Source organism: Callionymus lyra, chromosome 5 (assembly GCF_982586985.1).
Source record: "Callionymus lyra chromosome 5, fCalLyr1.hap1.1, whole genome shotgun sequence".
Classification (NCBI taxonomy): Eukaryota; Metazoa; Chordata; class Actinopteri; order Syngnathiformes; family Callionymidae; genus Callionymus; species Callionymus lyra.
In genome coordinates, this window is record NC_141822.1 from 30,440,983 (window position 1) to 30,454,510 (window position 13,528).

Sequence of the window (13,528 nt, forward strand, 5' to 3'; positions counted from 1 at the left end):
CCACAAAAATATAAACAATTGATACAAATCCATAAACACAACTTCAAATTAAATCTCTTTAGTCGTTTTCTTCATCATGAATTGACTTAGTTGGTCAAAAGAACTATCAAGCAAAAGCCTTTTTGTTTTTTAACCAAACTGTGAATAATTTATTTGTCTTGGTCAAAACTTAAATATTATGAATGATATGTGCAATGAATGTCTTTACAATACAACAAAAAGATTAATATGTCTTTAGAATATATGATTGATGTGTAGTAAACTATTTACTGGCGGAGCTTATTATTGAAATAGGGAAAGATTTCTTACCTGCAAAGTTTCAACATTTGTATCATCTTTTTGTGCACATTATATTACCATTGGGAAATTTGATCTTTTACAGCCACAAATAATTGGGTACGTATTTGTTCCAAGTGAAAATATATATAGTCATGATTTGGGATGCTGAGGGATAGAAAGATTAAGGAAGAAACCGTAGCTTGTAAGTAAGTAAGCAAGTAATTTGTATTTATATAGCGCTTTTCCAGACCAGGGTCACAAAGCGCTTAAACAATTAAAACAATACTCACTAAAATATATACTTTAAAGGTCAAGATAAAACTGAGAACACCACAGGAGTTCCAGAAAATCAAGGAAACCATCCTGAATCCTGAACAAATAAAAACGTCTTAAGAGGTTTCTTAAAGGAGTCAGTAGATCCATCAAACACAGAGAGAGAGGAAGATTGTACCCAAGCTTAGGAGCAACAGTCTGGAAGGATTTCTCTCCTCTGGTCCTGAACCGTGTGTGAGGAACCATCAGTCGATTTTGATTCAAAGACCTCGGAGCCCGAGCTTCTTTTACTGAGAGCTGGTCAAAATTCTCGCTGCAGAGTTCTGTATCAACTGCAGGCGAGACAGCTCCTTCTTGTTAAGACATGAAAACAAACTGTTACAATAGTCCAGGCAAGAAGACACAAATGCATGGATTACAAGCTCCATATCATTTTGTGACAACATTTGCCAGTTAAGAGATTTTTCTCAGTTGAAGGAAACAGTTTCTGGTCAGTTTTCTACAGTGTTGAACAAGAGACATGTCTTTATCAAATACAACACCCAGGTTTCTCAGGCTCAGTTTGACTGACCTAAGTCACCGAAGTACTGACTCAACCCTGGAACCTTATCATCAGGAGCAATCACCAGAGTTTCAGTTTTGTCCACATTTAGCTGCAAAGTGTTTTCACTCAACCATTGTTTGATTTCTAGCAAACAATTGACTAAGCTGTTCAGGATGGAGGAAGAACAGTGGGTAGATATAAAGGTTTTCTTTATTACTCCAAAAAGTAAAATACCATGATAATATGTTATATTGCTCACTAATTTTATATTAATTAATTTCATATAAAAAGTAAAAAATAAAAAATAGCATGAATCTATGATATTGAATCACATTTTTTTATACTCAAAGATTGAAATAAGATCAGTAAATCGATCAAATAGATGATTTATTAATTAAAATAGTGATGAATAGTTATAATAATTAGACTTTCGCTACCTTGGAAAAGTTTTGCATGAACAGTTTCAAGGTTTTACTCTGAACTCTTAGAACACTTGGACACATAGACAGTCTCTTCATGACTGAGTCACAGTCTTATGTGTCCAAGTTTTGAGTGAGACAACTTTAGTGTTTAGACTCTAGACCCAGTTTCATTATACAGTCTCCCTATAACATCGGCAGTGTCTAACAAATTAAATTCCGTTTATTACCAATTACGTCGAGATTGACATGGCGACGTGATGACGTCACGAGATTAAGCCTGGTCCCCGGGGCGGCGGAGGAGGGAGCAGATAATCAGATGAGGACTGACAGGGCGCGGGCTGGAGGATGAACCGCTGCATGGAGCCGACACTCTGCTGTTCCACACAAACGTAGCGACCCTCCTGCTCCCGCATCAACCCCCCACGGCGGTCCCTGCGTCGGAGAGGTCGGAGATGAGCTGCTGCGACCTCGGCGGAGGATAGAAGTCTCGTCGTTCCTCCTCCAGCAGCCGACATGAGTCAACAGCAGCCTGCTGCTGCCGCCGCTGCTTTAATTCCGACACCAAAACTAAATTATTGCTCAGGATTTAACGGCTCAGGCGGCCGGAAATAACCGAGGACTGGAGGCTGGATTTGCACTTTGATGAACTGGCGGCGAATATTAAAATTCACACTCATCACTCGACCGTGTTTTTGAGTCCAGCTAGCGGGGGATGGACGCAGCTAGCTTACTTAGCTCCTAGTTTAAACTCCACTTGACAGCGTCGGAGGAGTTGAGCTAACGGTAGCCGCCGCTGCTAGCAGCCTCGGCGGGTTCACGGTCATGTACCGACACGCTCGCTCGCCTCGAACCAACACCCCTCCAGCATGTTGTTGTGCACCGAGAGAGCCATGTCGGGACTGAGACGAGCTTTCAGGCTCCGCCGGTGGTGAAGTCTCCTCAGTGACAGAGAGAGCGAGAAGGGAAGCCCAGGAAAAAGGAGGGATTCTGACCCGACTTGGCAACCACCTTCAGCTAAAATGGGGTATGTAACTTTCGGATGAAAAGTGAAACTTTTGCTGCTTCAACTGCTCATAAGATTCCAACCATGCAGACGTGGGAGTTTGTTCTCTGAATACTAAAGTTGTGCACAAATACATTCAATGTGTTGAGTTATTTCCCGCTTCAGATTAATACTAATATGATTTATTGGTTCAGTTACAGAACATTAAAGTCACATGAACTAAAAATCCATCAAAAGAATGATACATAAAACACAACAGAAGTACATGTTTAATGGAGAAAAAAATCGAATTCCTCTTGATAGAAATAAAAAGATGAATTTATATAAATATAATATAAATAGAAGGAACAGTCTTGTTTGTCTCAACAGACAGACTGTTCCAGAGTCATGGCACCTCGATGGAAAAAGTTCCTGTGGCTGACATTTTTCAATACCGAATATCAAGTACTGAACTGTCACATGTCTGTCTGTAAGAGTTTCATTTTTCCTAGAATGGTTCCAGAGATTGAATGGAAAACAAGAGTTTAAAAACGGCCATGGCTTAAAACATTGATTAATTGTATAGATAATATTGTTTTTATTAATAAGCGGGTTTCTGCAAATGTAAAAAACAACAAAGCAAGTTGTGTGGTAGAACAGTACCACAAAAGTTTTTAATTTCAAAAAGTATTTCATTTAATTTAGTTGATCATTTGGTAGTGTTAGGTTTATTCATTTTCAAGTTATTTTATTAATAAATATACATGTATGCAAGACATACAGCATATATGAAATGGTAGTCCTCTCAGACCCATGATCTGTTATATTATGTTATTTTATCTTAACTTAACTTTGGTCTGTATACTGTGCCGCAAATTGACTTGACATTTTGAAAATAGAGTTTCATTGTCACTACATCCTGAAAATGGTCATTTACACATCTTACAAAAATGTCTTCAGACACATGTGTTGACATTGTGAAAACATTTAATTAAAATCTAAAGTGTGCCCAACCAACCTTTAATCATTTTAGTTTGATTTTATAAAGCTGCTAAAACTTTAGTGATGATGTTATTGCTGGTAATTGGTGTTTTCATTGATCTAAATGTTGGAGATTGTAAATAAAGTAGTAATCGGAAAAAAAGCTGTATAGAATAATAAGCTCAATTTGCAGTATCTACGTCCCGTCATCCCCTTACTTTCAAGCAGACAGTTTGAAGGCAGTTTTCCCTCACTTTTCACTAAGCTTGTAAGTGTTGTGTTTTTGAGAGCGTGTTTATTATACACTAGTCTGTCCTTACATTCTTTATTTAGTTATGGTTTGAAAGTTACTCCTAATATTCCTCTTCCAGATCGTTATAATTATTTTCATCTGGGCTCCCCACTTGTGTGTCAAGACCTCGGAACAAAATTAGCTACATCTGTCTGTGGAATTCATGTCTAGGTGCCAATAGATCGTGTGGAGGTGATCAACTGACATGCTTCGCCTGGGTGTGCTGCTGACTGCAGAACAAGTTTCCTCTCATGTTGTCGTAATTTCTGGAGTAAAAGTGTGCAATTGTTTTTCTAACAAATTAAACTGAATTTTATTAATATTTCTGAGCTGGAGCTTATTTCAGAGTGAAGATCTTTTAACAAATAGTAAATCCGTAAATATAATATTATTCAGAAGAGATATTAAAAAAATAAATAGATTTTTTGGTAACTTTGAAAATGTAAAAATAAATGCATTGTAGATTAGCGTTTTGGAATGTCGTTAAAACAAGATAAATTGAGTTAAAAATATGCAAAAAAATAAACAAACACACACATATATATATATATATATATATATATAATATTCTAATAAATTAAGCATGGCAGGAAATATATATTTGGACAAGATATGATTTCATGTTTTCATAAAACATAATTACCAATAATTGCAAAGATTTGTATAATAAATAGGAGTATTATTTTTGTAATATTAACAATCAATTGTTTTTCAAGGAATTTTTATTCCGATAGAACAATGTGCTAATATGATGTTAAAATAAAAAGATCTCTTGCAGGCCTTGTACAGATTTGGTCCCAGTACCCTCACAAAGGTTGATCTGTGCTCGCTTCACATCCGTCAATTCACTTTCTATTCTCCAAATGTCCGTTATTTATTCCTACCTGCCCCCATTTTCCGGGCGTGAGGGCGGGAAACTCCTCTTCCTGATAGCTGAATGACTCAAACCCTCTTCTGCCCACACCGCCTGGTCCAGGAACATTTTAGCAGTAGATGAATCATGCTGCCTTCTCTGGAGTGAAATGAGGATAACAGGAGGAGGATTCTACCGGACTTTAGCTTGCAACAACAATGTTGTGTTTGTGTCAAATTAACAATTTTTGGACTTTTATTACAGTTCTGCGGGTGGTAGTTTTGGTTACCTGGAAGCATTTCTCATCACCTTTCAGTGTTTTTTTTAGAATTTCATCAAACCTGTGAATGAAGGACAAGTGAACTGGTGGTCTTGGTGGTGTATCGGGTCTCAAATCAAGCCTTGTTTACAGCCCAGTATTCCAACTACGTGTCCTCATCTCCACTCTTTAAAGTAACTGCATTTAATTATTTTCTTTCCCTATCTTTCTTTGAAAGCTTGCACTGTTTTGTTCACAAGATGCTTCACTAGCAAAAACGCACACAGTCTCTTACTACCCCTGGGACCTCAAAGCACATCCAGTCTGTTGCGCCTCGTAATAGTGAGATTCTCCTGGATGAGGTGAGGAACCTGTCGATGGCAGAGTCAACCACGGCCCAAAGTTTAGCACTATTGACATTGGGTTCTTGGCATCGTAGTCGAGTGTACTCTTGGAAGTCTCGGGGCCTTTTTGAGAGTAAGGCTTTGTCCACATGAAACCACCTTTTCCAGATATTTTCTGATCGTAATGTATAAGAGACGCAGTTGTTTCAGGATTCCACATGAAACCCCTGAAGTTTAAGTATTCCACTAGTCTTAATCTACCTTAAACCAAGAAGAACGACTCACTAATGTGTTTAGGAAAAGGAAAACAACATGTAGTGTTTTAAAGTCCTGTTGTTGATCTTGTGAAGTGAAGACTTTCGGGGTGAAGAGGTGTGTCGGTGACATCATCATTTTCCATGTGGTTTGGTCTTTCAGTGCGAGTCACAGTTCTTTGTGTATTGAAACTTGTTTTTGACTGTGATGATGCCATTTGAATGTTGGTGTTTCTTAATGCTGCCCCCACAAGAAAACTGTCCATGTCTGCTGACTTTGCTGTTAATTTGTCTCGGGAAGAAATTATCTGATGTAATTTGAGCCACTAAAGCATAAGATCTACTCATGTTCTCTCAAGAATCATCACGTAATGCTGATAATATTGAGATGAAGCTGGTGTACGGTTGCTTAGTCTGCCATTCTGTTGTAATGAATGCGTAATATGAATGCAAATATTTGGTTGGAGACTTTGGGGCTGGCTCAATTTCCAGTGGAGTTTTAATAAGGCAACGTGCTGGCATTGGTGTTGAAGTTTCCGCCCTTTAACCTATTTAAAAAAAAAGTTTGATTTTGGCAGCAGCGGACAGCATTACTCTAACTGGCCCTCTTGTGGTCACAAATAGCACCTGCAGTCTGGAAATCGACCTTGGCCAACAGGTCTTTCTATGATCTTTTTAAACTGGGTGCCGATGCTTCTACGAGTACCTGTGAGACCTGTTGCTCAATGTTGCAGTTGTACAGCCATCATGACGTCCATCACGATGTGATCATATGGTAACAAATTGCTACCATAACAGCCAGACCTGTGTGTAAGGTTGAGATGAGCCTGTGTATGGACGCCGATGCTCCTGATCAGTGCGACCTACTTCTCATTCCAGATGAAAGCAGATGATGCAGCATGTGATTGGTTTGTTGTGATAATGTGGTGGTAGTGAGGGGGGGGGGGTGAACGGCCGCTTACCTCCTCGTGGCAGCACGTCCTTATGATTCTCAAGGTTTTTAATCCGTAGACAATCACTCTCTCAGACTAAGACATGGTCGCTTGTGTGTTTGTGAAGAGTCTCTGGCATGTCTTCAGTAAATCAGAGGGTTCAGATTCATATTAACAACCATTGAACGGAAATCTTATGCTGAGTCAACACAAGTTGACTAACTCATGGTGTTTGTTGACGTGTCTTGCTTTTGTGTAATTCAGTACAGTGTGTGATGAGTGATTGAAATATAAATCTGTTGCCGACATCAGAGGGTCTAGTAGCATCTAGTCATGACTTTATTTTTGTACAGTTTGTACAGATGTGTTGATATATAGTACTTCAGGGTTGTTGTAATTGAACCATTTGTCGTGTTCATTGATAAAGTGGTGCAATACATGTAGTGAATTGTTATTCAGACGTTGGTCGTTTATTGAATCGTTGATGTTTGTTGGGTCATTTGTTGTCAAATGGTACAATGGTGTAAAGTTTTGTTACTGAAAACTGTTAACCAGTTTGTTGTTATACTTTTTATACTTATGATTTATCCGTGCGTTTTTGCTTATGTTTACATATGTAGTCAATACTTAGTATATTGGGATTTCATGTTGTGTTGAATTATTTTTTGTAGGCGATTTTACTTTTTGGTATGTGTTTTTAATGCCATTTTTATAATGACTTGAAATTGTGTTTTATATTGTTTGGGGTTGTTTCTTGTGTTACACAACTCAAGGTGTATAAGGTATATTCTTGTATATTTGATTGTGTATGAATCTGACAAAGCGAGTCAATTAAAAAAAAATGTATTCAGTTATTTGCATGATGCGATCCATATGTTGGAATCACTCCTCTCTGCTCCACAGTTTATTATTACACGTCGACAGAAATCTATTTCTGCAAACACCTTGCTCATGGGCTGCTGGACAGGCTGGTGTTTTAAACGCCAAGCTGCCAACTGCTGCTGCCCTCCTGGCTCCGTCTGCCAGTGGGATAACTGATACCGTGATCGGATTGGGAGCGAGCATGTGAGTAGGAGACGGAGGGATGCAGTCGGAGGATGTTCACGGCTCATGACCGACCCTGAGTCACATGGTTGTTACCACGACAACCCAGCAGCTGAGTTAGCAATGCACTTTTTCCTGGCCTTTGCCTGAAGCAGCAGACCTGTTACCTCTGAGTGCTCTCCTGCATGTTTCTACACTTCCAGTGGACGCTGGCTTATTACTCCACACCAGTTTAATTTAGCTTCAACAAACAGAGAGATTGTGTATGTGCTAAATCACTGCAGATTAGCAGACCGGCCGACTGTGAAAGCAACATTAATCTCTGAATAACCCCTTTCAAACCAGTAATGACAGAAAACAGAAGAAAACAAGCCCCTCATTACCCACCGTCACATGAATCTCTCGCTCTGCACGTTGGTCAAAACTGGTCAGGACTGGAGTTGAAGATGAGAAGGTCTATGTTCCTCTTGTCCTTTAACTGCCTCAGCCTCCACTAATGTGTTTGATGCTACAGAAGGGTTAGGTTTTTAGTTTGTTCTGATGTTTGACATCCGGAGCATGGCCGCCACTCACCTGCTTTAACTACAATTATTTAGTCTACTTTCCAGGAACACCTCTGTGAAGATCCTGATGATGGCAAAACGGCTGTACTTTTATGCAACTTACTTGGTCGAAGATCGTTCTCTCCGATCTCTTACTACTCTACTGCAAAAAAAAAGAATGATAAACTGAAAAATACAGTTAAAAATGTCTGATTACAGTTAAACATTCTTAGAATTGTACATGTGTGATGTAAACAAGCAAAAAATGTCAATTATACGATTGTATAAAACTTATGAATTTACTGAAAATGATGTTAAAGAAAAGATGAGATCAAAACAATTAAACAAATAAATAATGAGAAAAATAAGTTAATTATTCAAGGAATGTAAATTAATATTATTATTTTAATAATCAATTAATTTGTCCATCGTATTTTATTATTATCAGTTTTAAAGCTAGAATAGATGTTAAATAACATGTTTCAAAATATGAGTGTCCTTATTTAACATCCATTCAGGTAAGAGTTTCCGACGCCTAACCTGTTTACTAGAAAGAAAAAGCATGTTTTCCTCAGTGGAGCAACAAACCAGCTGGCGGCTGAATTATGAATGTGCTGGGATCAGAAGGTTTCCTCCAGTCTTCAGTTAATGCCACACAGAGATTTGATTTCCAAGATCACAACCTGTGTTTATCATCTATAAATCATTAAGCTAACTGTTCTATCTTGTGTCCAGTGAACAGCCCATCTTCAGCACCCGCGCCCACATCTTCCAGATCGACCCCAACACCAAGAAGAACTGGCTGCCCACGAGCAAACACGCCGTCACCGTCTCCTACTTCTTCGACAGCACCAGGAACGTTTACAGGATTATCAGCCTGGAAGGAAACAAGGTGTGACTCATTTAAAAAAAATCCTTCAGACAGAGATATTTTAGAAATAAAGAAGAAGAAAAATGTAAGTTGAAACAAAAAATCTAGATGAAAAGGTTCAGATGCGGAGTTGTTAGCGTTGTCATGTGACATCATGTTATGGTAAGAGCAGGTCAAGGGTCACAGAGAAGCACTTGGATGTGATGGCAGTCATCAGGAGTTCTGTGAAGTGTGAGATGTTGGTGCAGCAACGAGGGGTTGGTGTCTTCGTCAGAGGAGCTGCTCTTATGTAACGTTCTCTCCCTGCAACTATTCCTGTTGTCGGAGCTGGAAGTTCTAATGCTGCAGGACGACGTGTCCCTGACGGAGAGAACGCACGCACACACACACACTCACACACACACACCTCTTACTTCTGATCCTTGTTTTAGCAAGACATGCTAGCTACTCAATATCCCGCTTACATACCCAAGACCAGGAAGATTCAAACAGTTATTGTACCAAGTCTTTTTTTTTCATGTTTGCTGACATGTCACACAGGTATAAAGGGTTTTCCTCTCATACTGATCTTTTATCCAACAGAAAAGTTGACATTGAGACAAGCAACATATGAACACATTCAAGGATTGATTTGGACAGACTTTATAGCTTTTTCCTGTTGTGCAGTGGTCAGTGACAATCATGCGGAAGATATTCTTGTTTGTTGAGGGAGCACTACAGCGCCCCACACAGGCTGGCATGTGTAATACATTGCTTTGATTGTTATGAACAGTGGTGGGCTATTATATTTACTCAGTGGCCACATTTTTTAGAGTGGCTTTTGTGAGGGACCATCGAGCAAAAAAAAGAGGCAAAACATATCAAATATAGCTTAATGAAACTAATTAATGTTTGGAAAAGAGTGCTTTTTTCAAAACAAAAGTTTAATAAAATAAATAAAGAAATCTTTTTATACTTACTGAAATCTTTCGAGGGGTAAAAGTCCTGAAACGAAACCCTATATATTTAGATCCAAGTAATTAATCTTGGAAATAAAAACTAAATGGAATTGATAGTTTTTACGTGATCTCAGACCTCATGAGGGCCACATTAATGTAGATAAAGGGCTGCATGTCTGGTTTTCAAGAATCAAGTGTTAAAATGGAGATGAAGTGTGTTTCTGAAGATGACGAGGTAAGACCATACAGAGAATGTTTGACACTTTTATTTGTGTTTGTAAGGCAGTGAGGAGAAATACACTTCATGATGTCAACACAGGGTTGTTGTAATAATGTGGTGTATTAGTCGCCGTGTTGTTCTAAGTCGATGTTTCTGTCCCCCACAGGCCGTCATCAACAGCACCATCACCCCCAACATGACCTTCACCAAGACGTCACAGAAGTTCGGGCAGTGGGCCGACAGCCGGGCCAACACTGTCTACGGTCTGGGCTTCGCGTCGGAGAGTCACCTGTCCAAGGTGAGCTGTCCATGAGCATCAACATCTGGTTTTGTAAACTCAAGAGATGCATTTACACTCCATGATTGTCTGACCTTCACCTTTTTCAGTTTGCAGAAAAGTTTGCAGAGTTCAAGGAGGCGGCTCGACTGGCCAAAGAGAAGTCTCAGGAGAAGACGGAGCTCACCAGCACACCTTCTCAGGTAACACTGGTGCACACAAACACTTGCTGACCAAACACGTGTGGATTATTCACAATAAAGTGCTGTTTGTTCGTGCTTTTCTCTAATCCGGCTAATCTAAGTTCTGCTTTCACTCACATTATCTCTGACACACATGCACGTGCTCTCCTGCACCACAGGGGGGCGCTGCTATAAGGACAGTGGTACCAGGCAGCAGACCTGGTATTAAGAAGGTAAAAGAGGTTTTGTGTTCCTGCTGTTTTCATGACGTGGAACACGTGTGACCCACCTGAACCCTTGTTGCCCAAACGAGTTGATGTTGGATTTGGACCACAGACTCCTGTCACTTGAACTAATTGGATGTTATCCTCGACCCTGGTCTCTCCTCACACGTCCTCTCCTGACCCTGACAAGAGTGTGTGGAAGCTTCCATCTGTGTGTTGTGTTGCTGCAGGACTCGGCCAGCGCTCCACTGTTGTCCCCTTCCACACCTGAGAGTCTCAACGGAGCAGAAGAAGACTCCGCCCGTCCCGAGGAACCCCGAGCAGAGTCTTCCCAGATCACACTGCCTGCCTCTCAGAGGTACACACACATGTACATATACTACTGACAGTGCTAATGCAACAGTACTTATACGACACTGCAGATGCTCACAGTTTGATAAAGATTGATTTAAGTGTGTGTATGTGGTTCACACTAGCGTGTCCATGTCTCTTTAGCAATACAAACATCAACAAGCACTGGGAGGCTGAACTGGAGGCTCTGAAGGGAAACAACGCCAAACTGACAGCAGCGCTGCTCGAGTCCACCGCCAACGTCAAGCAGTGGAAGCAGCAGCTGTCGGCCTATCAGGAGGAGGCGGAGCGGCTGCACAAGAGGGTGAGAGAGAAGTCTTATGTGTCAGCACTACAGGTTCTGATCCGGCACCAGTAAAGAAAACAGCACTTTCCATTCAATGAGGCTTAAATGACATGTTATTTCTGTTTCGTGGTTTATTTAAAAAAAATCAGACTGTTTTCTGAGGTTTGACTGTAATTTGTATAAGGCGCCCTCTGGTGGCAGTAGATCATATCGTAATAGGTTTGATGTTTGTTTTTCTTATTTGGATGAGGAAATGTCCAGAAATGAAGAAGCCTAAAAACAATAACCATATGTTTACTTGAACAACACACATTTGTATTTACTTTCATATTGTCATTTACGTCTATATTATTATCTGCATATTCATCAGGATTTGAACACAAACATGTTAAGTTCACATACAGGTATTTATGACGAGGATTTGATGAACGTATGAATCAAAGGTTGTGGGTCTGATTCTGTCGCCCAGGTGACGGAGCTGGAGTGCGTGAGCGGACAGACGCCGACGATCAAATCTCAGAAGACGGAGCTGAACAGGACGATAGAAGACCTGGAGGAGGCGCTGAAGGCCAAAGAGGAGGTCGGACCTACTCCCATGACGCTCCTCTGAGGTCCGGTGCTGACGTGTGTGTGTGTGTGTGTGTGTGTGTGTGTGTGTGCAGGAGCTGGAGCAGCTGAAAGCAGAGGTGGAGAGCACCAACCAGTTCCAGACCAACAAAGATTCGCTCATGGTGAAGCTGCAGGTAAGACATAGAAAAATGAGCAGCAACATTTGAGCGTGTCATTCACCATACTTTTTTATGTGCGCCTCAGGAAACCGAGGCAAGGAACAGAACGCTGGAGAGTCAGCTGAGCGAGCTGGAGCAGCGACTGGAGAACAACCAGCAAGAGAGAGAGAACTTCAGGAGGAGTCTTTGCTCGCTGCTGGAGATGTTGGACGGGAAGATCTTCGAGCTCAACGAGCTGAGAGACGCACTCGCCAAACTGCTGGAGAGCAGTTAGAGGGACGCACAACAGACACAAACACTAACCAATAAAACTGTGAACAGTATTCTGTCATACAATATTGACACACAAACATCACTAAAAGTGTTAGAACACAACTGATGCATGTTGCTACACGTGTGTACAAACATGTACTTGTTTTTATGGAAAAGAAAAAAAAACTATTCTTGTGTACTTTCCTAATATAAATATACTTAAACTACACATAGTGTATTATTTTTTATACACACAAAGGTACGACAACTATTCTGGACACACCTGTTTACAGATCAACGGTACAAACACACTTGCATGGTTACGACAAACGATCATCTCATGACAACTTGTCCGCACACTGTTCAAAGACACACACACACTAGTGTTTACACCGGCGCGGAGCCTTGCCTTTCCTCCGCTCCACTCCGGAACTGTCTCTGAACTGAACAGTGTTTCTTCTTCTGTGGTGCACTCAGTCGTCTCCCCCTGCTGGCCACGCCTCTCTTTTTCTACACACTGGCCAAACGAACTCAGAGTCACAGACGTTTGACTCTCCGGCCTCTGGGGGGCGACAGAGAACTTTCCTACAACCCATGAGCAATACAGCAGGGATGAGTTCGTATCCCGACTTCTCCTTGTGGACATTTGTAACCCGAGTACTGACCCGAGTGTTTGAGCACCTTTTTTTCTCCGTGTATATTCTGGCTTGCGGTTCGCCGAGTCATTGTTTTATTTCTTTTTCTGAGTGTTTTTTTTATGTTCGGGAGGAAAACTGGCAATACAAGTATGAAGTTTGGATTCTTGTTGCCAAATCGGTTTTCTCACTCAGCAACTACGTTTACGCTGACGTTGCCTTCGGTACAGACGCGTCGATGCCCCGGAGGCTTCACCTTTTGCCAAATCAAAGATGGTGGGCGGCGTCGGAAGGTCACGTGGTCGCGGACACGTGCGAGTGAATCAAGGGCTGATGAAAACATGTACTTGTTGATGACATCACTTCACTTTCTAGTAAAAAAAAAAGTTGAGAAAAATATTCTGCTCGTCTTTTTTTCCCACCAGCAGGGGCGCTGTGTAAAGTTAGTATTAGGCACAAGAAGAAGACAAATATACAGCAAGATCATAATGAAAGTTTAGTAAGTATCCACAGAAGTAAAGGTATATGCATCATCTTTACTAGTAGAAGCATTGGTAGTTTCA

General features: G+C 40.7%; 1 protein-coding gene across 1 annotated transcript; it reads left to right on the plus strand.

Moving 5' to 3' along the window:
* Window positions 1–1,833: 1,833 nt before the first annotated feature.
* On the plus strand, window positions 1,834–13,344 carry LOC148080287 (homer protein homolog 1). The gene is made up of 9 exons (XM_087791919.1): window positions 1,834–2,542; window positions 8,737–8,893; window positions 10,197–10,328; window positions 10,418–10,510; window positions 10,944–11,071; window positions 11,209–11,368; window positions 11,820–11,930; window positions 12,013–12,093; window positions 12,164–13,344. Exons 1-9 carry the CDS (start codon window positions 2,538–2,540, stop codon window positions 12,350–12,352), a joined length of 1,056 nt encoding a protein of 351 aa, XP_087648045.1. The 5' UTR covers window positions 1,834–2,537; the 3' UTR covers window positions 12,353–13,344.
* The last annotated feature ends 184 nt before the right edge of the window (window positions 13,345–13,528 follow it).